We start from the raw sequence: 18344 nt of genomic DNA on the forward strand, positions 1-18344 counted from the left end.
CATTGAGTTTCCTCTCAAAGGCGATACCCTCTTTCCTAGGGTTCCTGTTGAGGATCTGCTTTTTAAGCACACCACAAAAAGCCTGATGCCCTTTGAGGCTTTTGTACATGACTGTCGTGTACAATTCCTTCAGCCCTGCATCGTCAGTGATACTAGCAATGTCCTCAGATGAGGAATTAGTGATAGCAGAGGCATGTGAAGAATTTGAAACATTTGCAGCATTTGAACATTCAGGTGAAGAATTAGCAGATTCACGTTCAATGCACTTCAAGCATGGAGGAACAAATTCTTCCTGAGATGCGCCGATTTGTTGAGCAAGTAATGAATCACGCTCCTTTTGAAGATCTTCATAACTCACTCTTAGCTTCTCAAGGTCTTGCTTTCTTTGAATAAATTCATAAGAAAGCTTCTCATGATCCAATAAGAGAGTGTTATGATGACTTTGAAGTTTGTCAAGCTTGGACTGAAGTCTCTAAAGATTTTCAGTCAAAGTTTCAGTGCGATCCATTTCTTCACCCAACATGTCATCACTTTTATTTAGCATGTTTTGAACCTTTTCTAAAGCCCTTTGTTGTTTTATAGCAATCTTAGCAAGTTTAGAATAGCTGGGTTTAAGGTTATCATCAGATTCATTCTCACTTGATTCAGAGGAGGTATATTTGAGTACCTTGGCACCCTTTGCCATGAAGAAATAGGTGGGAGCGTAGTCATCATCGCCTTCATCAGCCTTGTTGGTGAGGTCACTTTCTTCAGTGTTGAAGATAGACTTGCTGACGAATGCAGTAGCGAGAGCAAGGCTCGCCATCCGGATTCGGACTCCTCAGATGACTCCTCTTCCTCATTTTCTTCAGATTCAGCCTCAGAGTCCATTTCCTTGCCAATGAATGCCCTGGCCTTTTTGGAGATGCTCTTCTTATGATATGAAGGCTTGGAGGATTTTGATGATGATGATTTTGTGGATTTCTTCTTTTTCTTCGCATCATCAGAACTGTAATTCTTGTATTTCTTCTTCATTGATTCCTTTTCCCACTGAGGACAATGTTGAATGAAATGTCCAGGTTTCTTGCATTTGTGACAGAGCCTCTTCTTGTAGTCACTGGATGAGGAATCATTGCTCCTTGAGGATCTTCCAAGGCGACCACGTCTTGAGAACTTTTGGAACTTCTTCACGAGCAGAGCCAGATCATGGCTCAGTTCTTCAGGATCACCAAGGCTGCTACCAGAGTCTTCATCTTCAGACTCAGATACTGCCTTGGCCTTTAGTGCATGTGTTCTGCCATAGCTTGAACCATAGAGATCTCTGTTTTCAGCAAGTTGGAACTCATGAGTATTTAGCCTCTCGAGAATATCAGCGGGATCAAGTGACTTGTAATCAGCACGTTCTTGTATCATCAATGCCAGAGTGTCAAATGAGGAATCAAGCGATCTCAGCAATTTCTTCACCACCTCATGATTGGTGATGTCAGTGGCACCAAGTGCTTGAAGCTCATTTGAGATGTCAGTGAGGCGATCGAAGGTTTGTTGAACATTTTCATTGTCGAGTCTTTTGAAGCGGTTGAAGAGATTGCGAAGAACATCAACTCGAGAGTCACGCTGAGTTGAGACTCCTTCATTCACTTTGGATAACCTGTCCCAGATAAGCTTCGCTGTTTTCAAAGCACTCACTCTGCCATACTGTCCTTTGCTCAGATGGCCACATATGATACTCTTCTCTTGAGAGTTGAGTTGCTTGAATCTCTTCACATCGGCAGCATTCAGAGAAGGTGTGACTGAGGGAACACCATTTTTCACAACATACCAGAGATCGTTATCAATTGCTTCAAGATGCATTCGCATCTTATTCTTCCAGTAGGGGTAGTCCGTCCCATCGAAGGTAGGACACCCAGCAGAGACCTTGATCATACCTGCGGTCGACATAACTAAAACTCTAGGCGGTTAAACCAAAATCACATAGAACAAGGGAGTACCTTGCTCTGATACCATTGAAAGTGCGTTATATCGACTAGAGGGGGGGTGAATAGGCGATTTTTATGAAATTCTTCACTGAGGAATTTGCTGGTGAGGAAATTCCTTAGCGAAGAACTACTAGCAGCGGAATAAGTACTCAAAAGTAAACACAACATAATACAAGCATAGTCATCATGATGAAATGAAGACAGGCACAGAGTACAGGAAGCGTAATCACAGGATAACACAGGATGAAGAAAAACAGACTGAAAAAATTGAACCGAGGAAATTGAGAAAGTCTTCAGTCAAAGTCTTCAAGCACAGATATGAACAAACATACAACACAGTTATGAGGAAATGAAAGAGTTAAGGAAATAGAACTAGTAAGCTCGGTGAAGACAATGATTTGGTAGACCAGTTCCAACTATTATCTCAGTTGTACGTCTGGTTGGAGCGGCTGAGTATTTAAACTCAACGACACACAGTCCCGGACACCCAGTCAAGGACACTTAGTCCAAGACACCCAGTCCTCACCATATTCTCCTTGAACTAAGGTCAATCACTCGTGGTAAGTCTTCAGATGACTTTCAAACCTTCACAAACTTGGTCACTCGGCGATCCACAATTCCTCTTGGATGCTCTAGACCATGACGCCTAATCGTCTGGAAGAAGCACAGTCTTCAAAGGTAACAAGCGTAGGATCCACTCAGGATCAATCTCTTCAGTGATGCTCAATCATTTGGGGTTTGTAGGTGTTTGGGTTTTTGGTTTTTCCTCGCTTGATGATTTTCGCTTAAAGTCATCGAAGGATGGGTTGCTCTCAAATGACAAGTGTCAGTTTCTCTTGAAGCAGCCAACCAGCTAGTGGTTGTAGGGGGCGGCTATTTATGGCCTAGGGAGCAGCCCGACATGATAAGACATAAATGCCCTTCAATGATATGACCGTTAGGTGGATAGATATTTTGGAACAGCTGGAGCATAGCACAACAATGGTCGGAATTTTGAGTAGCAAAATCCTCAGGGCTATCATGTTCCTCACTGTGTAGGCAATCCGCACTAGCGAATTCCTAACTCCTCAGTCAGGACAAATTCCTTAAAGACCAGAAGAATTTCGTCTCTGTCACTGAAGAAATTGACTGAACTGTGTAAATATCAAACTCCTCATAGACTTATAGACCTGTGTACACTCATACACGCATTAGTCCCTTAACCTATAAGTCTTCAATACACCAAAATTACTAAGAGGCACTAGATGCACTTACAAAAGATAAAATAGATTCAAAGCTTCAAATAACATGATAATCATGGGATGTGGAGCATGACGTGGCACATTATGCTTGACGGACTACGATATAACTGGTGCAATACCTGGGTAAATTCCAATGAAATGAACAGTACTTATGGAATACAAGGGTGACATGGCTACTTTCTTCGAACATGCAATCAGATCAATGGCTGATACATGCACGAGATATCATGAGCATTTTTTCTTCCAAAAAAAGTGGACGAAACCACCAGCCTCTGCATTATTATGATGCACAAAATTTTTTTTTGTTGAACTTGATATAAGGCAAAGGATCAAAATCATCGACAAACAGAGTACAAGACATAGACACAAATTAAATTATTGGAAGATACAAAATTAACACCTACGACTAAGTCGACTTCTTCCATAGGATCGGCTTCAAGAAGGAAGAAATGTTCCCCTGCCGCCGTCGTCCTGCCCAGCCAAAACAATCAAGATACGGATTTCATCCTGATGAGACAATGCCTTCGACAAGGTAAGGACGTAGGTTCGTCAAGGCCAGAACAATGCTTTTCACCACAAACACGAAGTGGTGTTTCAATCATCATCTCTTGATGACGGATCTTCTGGTAGTCCTGCCATCTTATACTCCACGCCAGACAGGAGTGCCGCTAGCTAGCGGATAGGTGGAACATCATGCTCATAGTAAAATATTTTTTATATGTGTTTCTTCTTTTTCGGGGAAAGAGAGATTTCAATATCTCCTTTGTTTCAACCCTACATGTGTAGACCACATATGGTACCTCAAGACAGAATGTGCCTCAAAATCTTATACGTTGGGTTTGCTTTAGTTTCTGCACATTCATCCCACATTAAAATTTGATGTTGATGTGATCTACGGGTCTGAATGTAATTTTTACTTCAACTATTTTTTGTACTACCTTAATTGTTGATGAATAAATCGGAATTTTTTTCGCAAAAAAAACAAGTTAGTAGTTACAAAAGAATGGTCCTGAACAAAACATTCCAGTATGAGATTACATCTTTATTTACTTAGTTGTTAGTATTGCACTAAATCCAATTTTCTATAAACAACTTCACTTGCAAATTATTACAGCAAATGCTCATTCAGTTCTATAAGGAACTACTCCCTCCGTCCTATACCTCCGTCTCATAATGTAAGACGTCTTAAATGTAAGACGTTTTTTAACACTAGTATAGTGTTGAAAGACGTCTTACGAGACGGAGGGAGTAGTAAAGTATACTAAGCAGTCCCTAATTCGTGGAAACTAAACGACGAGGCACCACCACACATTTCACCATTGCTAATTTTAGCGTGGCATGCCATTGACCAGCGCGAGGGCGACGCTCGTGCTCTCCATGGCAATCACCGTCCGGGCAACAAGCTCCTTCGCGGCGGCGGCGGCTCTCCATGGGGCGAGCTCTTCGGTGCATGTGGCCTCGTTGCTCATGGCGGCGCTGAGCCACGTCTGCGCGTTGGAGATCGCCCACCTGACCTGAGTCACGGTCGCATTGCTTCCCGCCGCGTCGAGCTTGCCGATCTCGGCCCCCGACTTCTTGGCCAGCCCGGCCGCCGAGGAGACCGTGCCCGCGCAGTCCTGCAACGCGTAGGCGGCTCTTCCCGGCTGGCCAATGCCGCCACGGGCAACGACCTCCTTCACGCGCGTGGAGAGGGCGCGGAGCTGGGCCGCGTTGAGCTCGACGGCGGCCCGGGCGAGCCTGACGGGGTTTGTCTGGAACACGCAGCCGTAGGGGATGAGGGTGTTGTAGCAGGTCACTCGGTACAGCGTGGCGGCGCATCGCGCGCGGAGGAACGCTGCAACCGGCTGTGGTGCGACGCACGGCGGCGGCGGTGGCGGTGGTGGTGGTGGCGGCGGCGGTGCCTCTGGTGACGGCGGCGTGGCGGCAGCATTTGTGGACGATGTAGACGCAGCAACCGTGGTGGTGAGGACGAAGATGAGGAGAGAGGTGGCGGTTCTTGTTCGAGATGCCATTGTTGTGACTTGCAAGGATGTAGAGGATTGTGGCAGTGTGTAGCACTGCAAACTTGTAGTACTATTTGGGAGCTTGCCATGGGGGCATGTAGCGGCCGATTTGCATGCGCACCTAAGACGATGGGCTGTTTCATACAGGTGAGAGCACGGCAATAGCGCGCGACGTACGAGCTGCAGCCTTCGTGATCACTCGTCTATTTCCATCTGTCTGCATGCATATAGGAGTACTGTAGACAAGAACGACGACCTCATGAAATTCTTTGCAAATTCTAAACTTGCAAATGTCTTAGACCCGATTTATCATTTTGTTTTGTCTTGCCGAGAGCTTGGATACTATATCCATTGTGTATGTTCTAAATAAAATGATTACAACGTAAAACTAGAAAAATGACCAGTGCGTCGCAACGGGAGAAAAAAAATCGTGATCTCCCATGGCCATGATCACATTTTGTTGCATCACCGAGATACACTATCACTATCAATTTCGTGAAATCATGAACTTTTTTTTAAACTCGTGAACATTTTTCAAATTCCTGAACACTTTTACAAATTTTTGAATATTTTCTAAAATCAAGTACATTTTTTGAATTCATAAAATGTTATACTATTTCCAAACATTTAAAAAACGTTATGGACATTTTTTTAACAATTTTATTGAATCAGCAAACATTCCTAGAATGGACGAACATTGTTTTGGAAATTGGTGGAACAACTTCTGAAATTCAGGAATATATATTTTTCAAATATATGATCCTTTTTTGAATCAGCGGAGATTTTATGAATGAAGAAAAAAAATTGTAAGTCACGAACAGTTTTTAAACTTTTAGGATATTTTTCCATTCATGAACATTTTTTGAGTTAGCAAAACTTTGTTCAATTTACTTAAGTTTTTTAATACATGATTTTTTTAACAAATCATGAATTTATTTGATTTCCCGAGCATTTGTTTTCATAATTCCAAACATTTTTTGAATATTATTTTTACTAAATTACGAACATTGTTTGAATCTACAAAAAAATGAGATTTATCAAAATATTTTTTTGAAAATTCACATTTTTTTTTATTTTTGGAACTTTTTTGAAGTCCCAAATTTTTTAATGTACAAAAAAAGGTGAAAAGAAAAAGGAAAAACGGAAGAAAGTAAATATTAAGAATAGGCCGCCCCGAATTGTTTGGAGATTTTCAAAATAAATCTTCATGTACTTCCAGTGTCCATAAATCTTATAAAATTAAATCTATTTAAGAAAGTCTATATGTGTCACCATGACATGCACGGATAAAACACAAATTAAGATCGTATGTATTGGATCCAATATTAACGTTCCTGACTATCACAAGAATTGTTTGGATATTTAATAAATATATCTGCACGTACTTTTGATGTTCATGAATTTCATAAGTGTATGTATATGCTATAAAAATTATTTTTCTATTCACAATAAAAATGAATAGTGTAGTCCGGTGGCAAGTATGTGTGTGAATTTTTGCTAAAAAAATACGTATGTAGTTTCTTCGACTATGGGACATGTACAAAGAGAGAAGCTGGTGGAAGTACAACATGCCTACGGATTGTGATTTATTCATTGTAATCATTTCCTGACTCGCTCCTTGCCAAGCAGCATAGAGCAATGCGTGTGACATGTTTATTTGCAATATAAATCGATGCTGGTACGGAGGAATGACGGATCACGCGCCATTGATTTAGGTTGCACCCTAAATAGCATATTTTAATAGCTCCTAGATAAAAATAACATCATATTTAGATTCTACATATTTTTTAATCAAATTTCATGTATAACATGTTAAAATTGAAGTTAGAGTTTAAAAGATATGATTATTTTGAAAAATATTTAGTCTAGATGGACTGCGGGTTGATTAATGCAAATATTAGGGGCTTTTATGTTGGACTGCGGGTTGATTAGTATAAAGCTCAAAGGTTTTATGTAAAGTAGAAAAAACGATTCGTCCCAACTTAAAGATGAACTGCGGGTTGATTTCAACAAGTTGCAGGGACTTTTTTTTAAAAGGCACGACGGACGATCAGAAATGATGCGTGCTTTATTATTAGGTAGAGATATGGGCGTACGCATGTGGGCAATAGCGCCATGCTCCTCTATATATGGGAGATAGCACCATGCAAATCTCGCATCACCTCCACGACCATGGCGACACGTTGCCCGAGCATGCGTGCCCTCTCCCTCTCCCTCCTATTCCTAGGCGCGGCCTCCCTCGTCGACGCCACCGGCGGCAATGTCAAGGCGGCATGCGCCGACATGCCGTACCCGGAGTACTGTGTCACCGTCCTGTCAACATGCCCGAAGAGTAAATCTGCGGACTCTCTCGCGCTGGCCGAGATTGCGGTCCACGCTGCAGCCAATACCAGCACCAAGGCGGCCACCCTCGCGCGCTCCGAGGAAAAGGGCATCAAGGATGGCATGTGGTGGTGCATGGACCATTGCGCGGCGGACATCGAGGACGTTGCCGCGCGCCTTAGTCACCACAACGTGAGGCTCGCCGACGTGCGGAGCTTCAGATTTTTTGTCCAAAAGGACCCCCGCCGAACGCTATTGACAAAAAGACTACCTACGGATAAAATTGTCAAAAAAGACCCCCTTTCTAGTGGCGGCAGGCGCGGCAGGTGACACGTGTCACCTGCCGCCACACCACGAGGCGGCGGGCCCGGCCGCCGCGGCAGAAGGCGGCCACGCGCGGTATAACGGATTCGGCACAGTGCGACGTAACGGGCGAGGCCAGGTGGGCCACGCCGCCACTGATTGAGGCGGTTGCTGCTGCCCATGCCGCGCCCAGGCCGACAACAGCATCTTCACGGAATGCGAGGCGCGGGCCCGGCCGCCACCGGGTGAGGCGGCAGCGCGCATGCGGCCCGACAGCCCCTGACGGCGCTGATTTCTATGACAGCGACCTGACGGCGCTAATTTCGACGGCCTGCTGCAGCGCATGATTTCCGCAGATGCTTTGTAAATTGGAATCTGATTCTCGGAGCCTGCCTGCGTGATTTCCGCTTCTTGCCGACACCCGAGAGCGGTGTAGTTGCTGCGTGTGATGAGACACCGCGATGCTGGAATCCGAGGCTGCGGTGGGTGAGTGTACCTCGTTCTGCCGACAATACAATGCTCCTCCTCTTTATATACGCACAACCGCGGCTGCGCATACACTCTCTCGAATATCTCTCGTTGCCTTCACTGCCTCTCTGCTCTGTCTAAGTCTACAAGAATACACAGAAGGAAATACTTGGTAGCCACTTTCACTCGTGATTTTGGCCGATTTAGAGTTGGTTTTTGAAGATGGTGAAGTTGACGAAAAGATAGATTAAGGTAAGATCTATCCATTTTTGTTGGTTTTGTTTGCATGCATGATGTTTTTGTTCTGTTTGATTAGTTCCTAAGTGTGTACTTTATGTTGTTTTAGGCATTATTTCAGCACTTGGAGAAGTCATTTTGAGTTTCTGGAGTAGGATTTGCCGTGCTAAGTGAAGTACGAAGGGGGAGATCAAGGTATGAGCTTTGCAATACATGGATTTTTTTGTGATGCACGGTGGTAATTAGTTAGTCATTTAGCTCGTCATTAGCTATGTGATGTTAGTGCTTAGAGGTTAGGAAAAAATTCAAACGACGGATACAATATTTAAACTATTTTTTTGATAAGAGTAGGATGACCACATACATGCAAGTGCTATTTTTATATTTTTGATAGCAGAAAGAAAAATCCGTGTTTAATATTGATGTTCATGTGATAATAGGTTGACTCCGTTCATATATTACTGGTGACGGATATTTATTCGAACTATTTGGACGCTTAATTGCATTTGCAAGCACATCCATATTGGACCTAAGGTATAAAATGACACCGTAATTTTGTTAATATTTTTTATATTGATGTACTGTCATGCCGCTGCAAATATTATTATTTGTAAATAAATGAATTTTATCGTATGATATGAAAAACATTATATCATGCCGGAAGAAATTAGATATTTTACTCATATGATATTAAAATGTTATTATCGTAATATTATGTTTAGTGGTTGTTTGGATAGCGAGTACTTACCCTCAGTTTTGTCATAACCTGCTGTAAGAAAATTATGTAGAAAACCATATTTTACTAATAGTCGTTTCTCCAGAAGCTATGTTTTTGCATGTTACGAGAACTATTTTAGGATATTTTTGGGGTAGTTAGAGAAAAGCAAACAGAGTTTAAGTTTGTTACGCTCGTAGACAAGTTTGAGAAAAATAGATCTTTAAATACCCGTTAACCAAACAACCCCTTAAAGTCTAAGCAAATGATTCTAAAAACAAACTGAATAATTATAACGAAAATACGGTTATTATTTTAGTCGTAAGATATGTAAATGTTGTCATCGTTACTAAATGTTCAGTTACTAATTATTTGAAATGTAAACATGTATGTTGGTTAGGTACTATGGAAAATTTAGTAGTGTACTATGGGAACGTCTTACGCGACGGTCCATTTGGGGTGGATGTGTCCTTGTGCGAGTCGACTACAGTTGTGGTGAGAGACATGGTCAACGTGGGTTACGCAGCTGTTAGAAGGTGCATCCGAGCGGTGTTTGGCCCAGTGATGCAGGAAAAAAATGACAATGGAGGCCTTCGTCGTTGACGGAGGAAATGATGGGACAGTTGCCCATTGGGGTTTGCGGCCTGTCACAAGTGATCGGTCGTGGGGGTCGTACATGAGGTTTGCAAGCAATCCCAATAACTCAATGTATGGTCAGCCGATGGTGTATGTGGAGTTCATTTCAGTCACTGATGTTGCCGGATGCAGTAGCAGGGGTGGTGAGGTCGAGTTGGCCATCACATCAGCCCCTAGCATCGGCCCATCGGAACCGACGGGCGGCCAGCCTGTGTATGACACAGGATATTGGTCGGCGGCCGTTAAGGATGGCAATGGGTCGGGTTTGGATCGGGTTGAACAATACCAAATCCATATCCATATCCATGAAGGCAGTCCCAACCCATCCATGAAAAAATCCATGGGCGAAAAATTGTGACCATGTCCAAATCCGATGGATATCCATACCCATTGGATATCCATTGGGTCCTCTCAAGACCTATAAATAAGACATAACTCATTGCACAATGTGCATTGTGCATTGGCGTGCTCACTCTCTGCCGTGCAGTCATAGCCCTTGCATTGTCCCACTGCTGCGGCCATGCATCAATGCGTGTGTGGAAAAGCGAAGATGGGCTAGGTTGTCGCAGGCCAGTAGTGGCTGCTGCAGCGATCCACCTTATGTGGGTGTAGTGGCTGGTTAGGGCTATGAGAGAGTAACTCAAGGAGATGGCATCGATTCTCAACAACAAGTCATTTAATTAGTGTAGATAATAGGATGAGAAGGTGTGTTGGAGTATGTTACGGTGGGGATTTTGTAATTTCTTTTGGATGTTTTAGATAAAGGATAAAATTATAGTGGAACATGTGACTATGGGGTAGGGGTAGCAGAATATTGCTCGTTAAGTCAGACGATCGGGTCGGGTTTGGATATATCCATGGGTACAAGATTATGTCCATGCCCTATCCACGAGTAATCGGGTCGGGTTTGGATGCTACCCATGGGCGCAAAAGCATATCCAAACCCTATCCATTCGGGTTGGATATCCATGGGTATCCATGTCCATGGATAAAATTGCCATCCTTAGCGGCCGTTGACATGAGCGAACACGTGGAGGGATTGCCGGAGGCGCTAGATGATGATGATCATTCTTCTGTGTCTTCGGAGTCAAGCGGAGAAGAAGATGTTCCTCCTCAGAGGGCGGTCGCGGCGGCACTGCAACCTGGGTTTTTACAGGATATGAGCATCACCCACGAATTTCACTCTGCTTCTGGCCTAGGAGCGGGAAGCCTGGAGGTTGGGCAAGTTTTCCCAGATAAGAAGTCTGCTTACCAGGCAATGGGTAGCTATGCAATCGGCATCCACCGCCAGCATAGAGTGAAGCAGTCTGATAAAAAAGAGTTGAAGGTCATATGCATCCACACCGCGAAAGGTTTCCACGGAAGAGTTCTCGCTAGACTGAAGCCTGGGGTATGTCAGTCATGGCATATCACAAAAATAGTGGAGCATAGCTGTGAGCAAACTGGGACTCTTTCAGATCACTGCAATGTGATAGCAAAATTTATGGCACAGATGATGGAAACAATTGTGCAGGGAAGTCTCAACATTAGTGTTAGGGCTCTGCAAAAAGATGCAGAGGATCTAATTGGATTCCCTGTTAGCTACAGCAAGGCTAGGCGTGCGAAGGAAAATATATTCAAGAACTTGTATGGTACCTATGAGGAGGCATATTCTTATGCCCCTAGAATGCTTCATCAAATAGCAAGTGCTAATAGGGGGACTCAAGTTTGACGGAGAGAACGTCCAAACCCAATGAACCCGGGTGAGCTAATCCTGGACCGCTTATTCTGGGCATTCGCCCAGACTATACAAGCCTTCAGGCACTGCCGCCCGGTATTATCTGTTGATGGTACCTTTCTCACTGGAAAGTACAAGGGCACACTATTGGTGGCGATTGCAGCGGATGCAAATAATCAGCTTCTTCCTATTGCATATGCATTGGTCGAGAGCGAGAACAAAGATAGCTGGTTGTGGTTCCTGAGCTGCGTGAAGATTGGTGTCGTGAAAGAGCGTAAAGGTGTTTGCATCATTTCTGATCGCAACACTGGATTATTAAGCGCTCTTGAAATAATTAAGGCATCGGAAGAAGAGTGGGGCTGGCCCGATCTAGAGGGAAGGTGGTGCATGAGGCATTTGGCAGCAAACTTTTACTCCAAATTCAAAAACAAGGATTGGTTCAAGTTATTCAAGAGGATGTGCATGCAAAAAACTGAAGCCAAAATGAATGCGATATGGGCAGGTATCAATGGTGAGATCGACCGCATGGCCTTGCCGCAGAGAGAAGACCAGAGGGGTCGTAGGACGGCCATAAATTTGAGCCAGTGGATCACCGAGAATTGCCCTCATTTGGAGAAGTGGGCGCAGGCTCACGACACCGGGGCTCGGTATGGAATAATGACCAGCAACATGTCAGAGATGTACAATGGTGTTCTTAAAGGGGTGCGAGCACTGCCTATCACAGCCCTAATTGAAGAAACTTGGAACTGGACCCTGTCATACTTTGCAGACAGGGTCACCGTCGCCAAAGCACAAGTTGAATTGAACAAGCCATGGTCCGAGAAGATACAAAGACATCTGGACGAGAAAGCAAAGAAGTCCCAAAGTCATGGTTGCAGGAAAGTGGACGCACTTAGGAATAAGTTGGAGGTCAATGTGTGAGCCAAGTACGTTAAGGGTCACCACAGAGGATCAAAAAAGCAAGCTGTCACCCTTGGCTCAACCTCCTGTGAGTGCACTTGTAACAAGCCCAAGCTTGAGGGCTACCCTTGCAGTCATGTGCTCCGGGCGGCTGCTGTTCAAAAAATCAGCATCGAGCAATACATATCGCCGTACTTCAACATGTACAATCTGTACAACACTTGGAACGGTGAGTTCTGGGCTTGGGGCATTGATATGAACTACAAAATGTTGTGGCCAGATGGGCCGAAATGGGTTCCGAATACCGACTTGATGAGAACCGCAAAGGGACGACGTCAGTCTAGGCGTCATCGCAATGACATGGACCATAGCCAGATGGGAGAACCAAGGCGATGCCGCGTTTGCAGGTGTCCTGGACATTCACGCAAAGACTGCCCGTATCGAGCCAACAACAACGCATGATGTTGATATATATGTACTCGCCATGTCTATTTATATTTCTACCCGTTATGTGTACTTATATTAAATTAAATTGATTCTCTTTGTATTATTGTACTCCTGATGTTAACTTCAGATAATTAATGTAAATTGTATCTCTTTGTATTTTTTAAGTTAATTTTGATTTGCATTTGTATTTCTGTCTTCCTCGTAATTTATATTTGTATGTTTGTGTGCAGGTTATAGGTGAAGTGCCAGTGCTTTTGCAGGGGCCCCATGACGCCGGCCACCGTTGCCACCTATTTTTGAAACCAAATAGTAAGCATGATTATCGGCCTTTCAGACTTCGAACCATAAAGAAAACATGGCCAATACATAATCAATTCCTTGCTCACCTTGACGCTTATGGACTACAAGGTTTTGCTAGGCTCACATCATGCAACGACCAAGTACGTTCGGACCCATCCCTTTTGACATCCCTCGTTGACCGGTGGAGACCTGAAACCCACACCTTTCACTTTCGTTTTGGGGAGCTTACACCTACACTAAAAGATGTTTCTATGATCACTGCTCTACCAATTAGAGGTGAGCCGGTGGTCTCTCCACGAGTGTCTCCATCTTGGGCATTAGATATAGCAGCCCGTCTTGGGATGGAAATGCCAGAATCACAACGTTCTAGTAACCCTCGGGGCATCCCACTCGTCTGGCTTCGTGATAACTTTCTTAATTTTTCTAGCTTCGCCAATGAGGAGACGAGAAAAAGACATCTGTTTGCGTATTTGTTGTGGCTCCTCGGGAATCTATTTCCAAATTCACATGGGGACGTTGTTGTCCCTGGTCTCATCTACATTGCAGAGAATATGGTAGATGAACCTTTACCCGAGCAGCCAAAATACAGTTTCGGTTCTGCCATGCTATCTCATACATACAGAGGCTTGTGTGATGCCACGCAAAAAGCCTCTTTCGCACAAAAAGCTCCATTACTTTGTGTCGCCTATGAGTTTCTACAGTTGTGGTCCTGGGAATACCTTCCTGTAGGACGACCTCGTATAGTACAACCCATATACCCATACAACTTTAGCGAGGGTGCTTGCGCAACTATGGCCACCAGGTGGACAAAGGCACGGAAACGTTGGTCTCCAGATATTGCGAAAAATTGTTACCCTATGTACCACCAGCAGTTTGAGATACTTAATGAGGCAGAAGTCACATGGAACCCGTGGACTCAGGACCAGCTAAAAATGGTCTTTGATGCTCGACACTTCACACCAGGCATGTTGACCGATAGTGCATTCTGGCTGACTCGCTGCAACTTATTGTTCCTGTGGTGTGTTGAGCCTTACAACCCAGAGCGTGTAATGAGACAGTTCGGTCTCTATCAAGAAATTCCACCACTTTTTCCCAGACGTATCGACGAGGAAACACATAAGTAAGATGTGACATCCCTAAATAGTTAGTGTCATTTTTAATTTACTAAACTCACACTTTGTTACATAATTTGCAGGCTACCCAATATGGGCAGGGGTTGGAGTTTATACGATTGGAGGGAAGAGAACATTGAATGGGTACACAAGTGGGAAAATGAAGCGCTAGCAGATATAGTGCATCAACTTAGGTATATTTTATGTACATTATTTTTTTACGATGATCATACGATGCGTGAAGATGCTTTGCTTTCATCACAACAGTTTATGTAATTATTTAATTTTGTAGACCGTACGGTGGAAGTACAGATCAAGCGTACAAGCAGTGGTACTGCATGAACACACGTGCTAGCCTGGCCAGTCAGCCAGCTAATATACCAACACATCTCACACAAGAGGAGCAGGCGCGGAGACATGTTGAGCTGCATGCAGCTTACTATCGTGACCAGATGGTAATCACTTGTAACTTTTTTAGGTCCATCATTTCATAATCATTTGAACTAAATAACATCCAAATATTTTTCAGCTTGAAAATGTCAACGAAGTAGGGCAGATGGCTACGGATAGCATGCCGGCCCAGGGCCCATATCGCAAGACATTTCAGAAACTTTTGCAACAATTCGTGGCAAAGAAGTTCAGATGCGGTAGAGGCGACGACGTTGTCACTGGAGCATACATGCCGGTAGCGAGGTCAGCCAGACCGAGTGCGGCGCAGTCGTCCAGACCGAGTGCGGCGCAGTCGTCCAGACCGAGCGAGGCGCGTACGAGCCATGAGCAATGGGGGAAGGGTCCGAGTACTAGAACGACATTGCCACGACATGACTCATCTCTGCCACTGCATCGCTCTTCTTCGATGCAGCTACGTCAGGGGCAGACATCTCAGGGGCATGGCACGGGCTTGGATTCGATGCCTGAGCAGTTTCTTTCCCCTAACCCATATGCGTACACCGGATATGATGCATACACCCAAGGTGAGGGATCTCAGCCGTATCTCTCCACGCGAGGGATCCCCATGCCCGAGGAGACTCGTGTACCAGATTTAAACTAGCACCACGTACAATGGCCAGATAGTATAGGAGAGGGATATGCTCAGGTAGTCATGTTTATATTTCAATGCATTTATAATGATATCATATATTATCCTCTAACAGTTTGTTTAAAATGTTTCTATGTGCAGGACACACCTGATGTTAATTGGGGCGATGAGAACACCCAACGCGGCGTCAACACAGGCCTCCGGGGAGCATCACATGATCATGGTGTCAACACAGGCCTCCGGGGAACATCACATGATCTTGGCGACCCGGTTACATCATTAGTTACAGAGTTTTTCGGAAGGGACGTTATTGGCCCATCTTTTATCCCCACGGAGTCACAACCATACGCCTACAATTACGCTTCAGGTTCGCAACAAGGATTCGCGACTCCACCACCTACGCAGGACTCGCAGACACATGAAGCCGAATTGGAGTACGGCCGCGGTCTTCGTGTGACCCGGCCACCTAATCGCTTGTCGCCTTCCGGTCGTAAGGAAAGGCCAGGTGGTCGTCGTAAAGTAGGGTGATTCATCTATGCACGTGCGTGACCCATTGTACCGTTTAATTCAGATGTACTTGCATTATTAGTTTGTACTCTCTTATTGTAAGGCATTATGTTCTATCTTAATTTCATTTTATAGTTGTTGCATGATGTTCGATAATTAGTGGAGGGAAAGAAAATGCCACTACTTTATTCTAAAACTATATATTTTTCCATCACGACAAGGTACAACTGAAAATAAGATACAACACGACAAGGTACAACTGAAAATAAGATACATCGTAGAATTTAAATAAAGCTACATTTAACTACTGAAATGAAGCTACATTAAACTGCAGAAATAAAGATACAAATGATTGTGAAATTTAAAATACTACCACAGGAATCTACTGAGTCCAACGTGGATATTTTCCTTTTCCATCGCCACCTTCTTCTGCTGCCTTGGCCTGACGAGCCCTTTCTTTCTTTCTCTGCCTCTCCGCCTCACGAGCCTCCTTTCGCTGTCGTTCCTGCTCCTCCATGCGACGAGCCTCTTCCCTGTTTTTCTTTCCTAAATCCTGAAAAAAACCGGTGTTGCTCTGCATAGTATTCTTTTAACTCTCTCTCTTGCTCTGCTTTCTCCTCAGCTTCCGCCTTCTCGCGTCGCTCTTCCGCATAGAAACTATTCCACGCACGGCGACTTCTTTCACGAATCTCAGTCACTGCCCAAGCCGGCATCTCCATGTCAATCCAACGATAGTACATGCACAAAGGCGGAGGAGACTACAACAAAAAACCAGAATGTTATTAAAGAATCTATCAAAATACCAACAATATCTATTTGTGATGGTTAAAGCATACCGGAGGCTTGTCGTACTCTCAAATAGATATGGGTGGATCTTCCTCATAATTGGCGCACATGAAAAACTTCATGCCCAACCAATCTGAAAAATCCGTAACCTCCTTCACCTTGCAAAGATCGCCACACCAACACTGCAGGACTGCCACCCCCGGAGGCAAACTTGCATTCTTCATTTTCCTCGGCCTAATGCTTTGATCCGAGCAAGGCAAACTCATACCGACTGAAAAAATGTGTTACACACTTTGCGCACTGCCGATTTCGAGGATGGCTGGACGAGAGCCTCGGTGTCTCCTTTTATAAGCTCAGACGATAAATGATGGCGAGAAAATTAAGCAGGGATATTTACGATCCCTGTAGTGTCGGCACAACAGCTTCCCGTAGGATTCCCAGTGCCATCGCATCCGCTGAGGCAAAAGAAGCAAAGGCAGGATTGGTTCCCGGGCGAAAGAACCAAAAGCGTCCATGTTCCCGCGCGTCGGAGTCACATCCATCACTGTCGCGCCTCGGAATCAGCGCCGTCTGCGCACTGTCGCGCGTGCAGCAGCACAGGACAGGCCGCCTCGGCAGGTGGCGGCGTGGCCCACCTGCTGGGCCCACACGCAGCAGGCCTTGTCGGCCGGGTGGCGACAGCGGCAGCGGCGGCCGCCTCACCCGGTGGCGGCCGGGCCCACCTGGCGCGGCCCGTTCCGTCGCGACATGCTGGCCTGTGCTGCCACCGTTCTGCCACGCGCGGCCGCCTCCTGCAGTGGCGGCGGGGCCAGCCGCCTCATGGCGTGGCGGCAGGTGACACGTGTCGCCTGCCGCGCCTGCCGCCACTTGTGAGGGGGTCTCTTTTGTCAATTTCGTCCGCAGGGGGTCTCTTTTGTCAATTCCAGTGGGCAGAGGGTCTCTGTCGCATCATCAGAACTGTAATTCTTGTATTTCTTTTTCTTTGATTCCTTTTCCCACTGATGACAATCTTGAATGAAATGTCCAGGTTTCTTGCATTTGTGACAGAGCCTCTTCTTGTAGTCACTGGATGAGGAATCATTGCTCCTTGAGGATCTTCCAAGGTGACCACGTCTTGAGAACTTTTGGAACTTCTTCACGAGCAGAGCCAGATCATGACTCAGTTCTTCAGGATCACCAAGGCTGCTACCAGAGTCTTCATCTTCGGACTCAGATACTGCCTTGGCCTTCAGTGCACGTGTTCTGCCATAGCTTGAACCATAGAGATCTCTGTTTTCAGCAAGTTGGAACTCATGAGTATTTAGCCTCTCGAGAATATCAGCGGGATCAAGTGACTTGTAATCAGCACGTTCTTGTATCATCAATGCCAGAGTGTCAAATGAGGAATCAAGCGATCTCAGCAATTTCTTCACCACCTCATGGTCGGTGATGTCAGTGGCACCAAGTGCTTGAAGCTCATTTGAGATGTCAGTGAGGCGATCGAAGGTTTGTTGAACATTTTCATTGTCGAGTCTTTTGAAGCGGTTGAAGAGATTGCGAAGAACATCAACTCGAGAGTCACGCTGAGTTGAGACTCCTTCATTCACTTTGGACAACCTGTCCCAGATAAGCTTCGCTGTTTTCAAAGCACTCACTCTGCCATACTGTCCTTTGCTC

General features: G+C 44.9%; 1 protein-coding gene across 1 annotated transcript; it reads left to right on the forward strand.

Annotated features, from left to right (window-relative positions):
- The first annotated feature begins 8130 nt into the window (after positions 1-8130).
- On the forward strand, positions 8131-15991 carry LOC119272932 (protein MAIN-LIKE 1-like). The gene is made up of 8 exons (XM_037554276.1): positions 8131-8544; positions 8639-8724; positions 8970-9063; positions 13175-14364; positions 14440-14550; positions 14649-14811; positions 14886-15452; positions 15537-15991. The coding sequence occupies exons 4-7, from the start codon at positions 13496-13498 to the stop codon at positions 15405-15407; spliced, it is 1665 nt and encodes a 554-aa protein (XP_037410173.1). The 5' UTR covers positions 8131-8544; positions 8639-8724; positions 8970-9063; positions 13175-13495; the 3' UTR covers positions 15408-15452; positions 15537-15991.
- Positions 15992-18344: the final 2353 nt, after the last annotated feature.

This window comes from Triticum dicoccoides, chromosome 3A (assembly GCF_002162155.2).
Source record: "Triticum dicoccoides isolate Atlit2015 ecotype Zavitan chromosome 3A, WEW_v2.0, whole genome shotgun sequence".
NCBI classification, from domain to species: Eukaryota; Viridiplantae; Streptophyta; class Magnoliopsida; order Poales; family Poaceae; genus Triticum; species Triticum dicoccoides.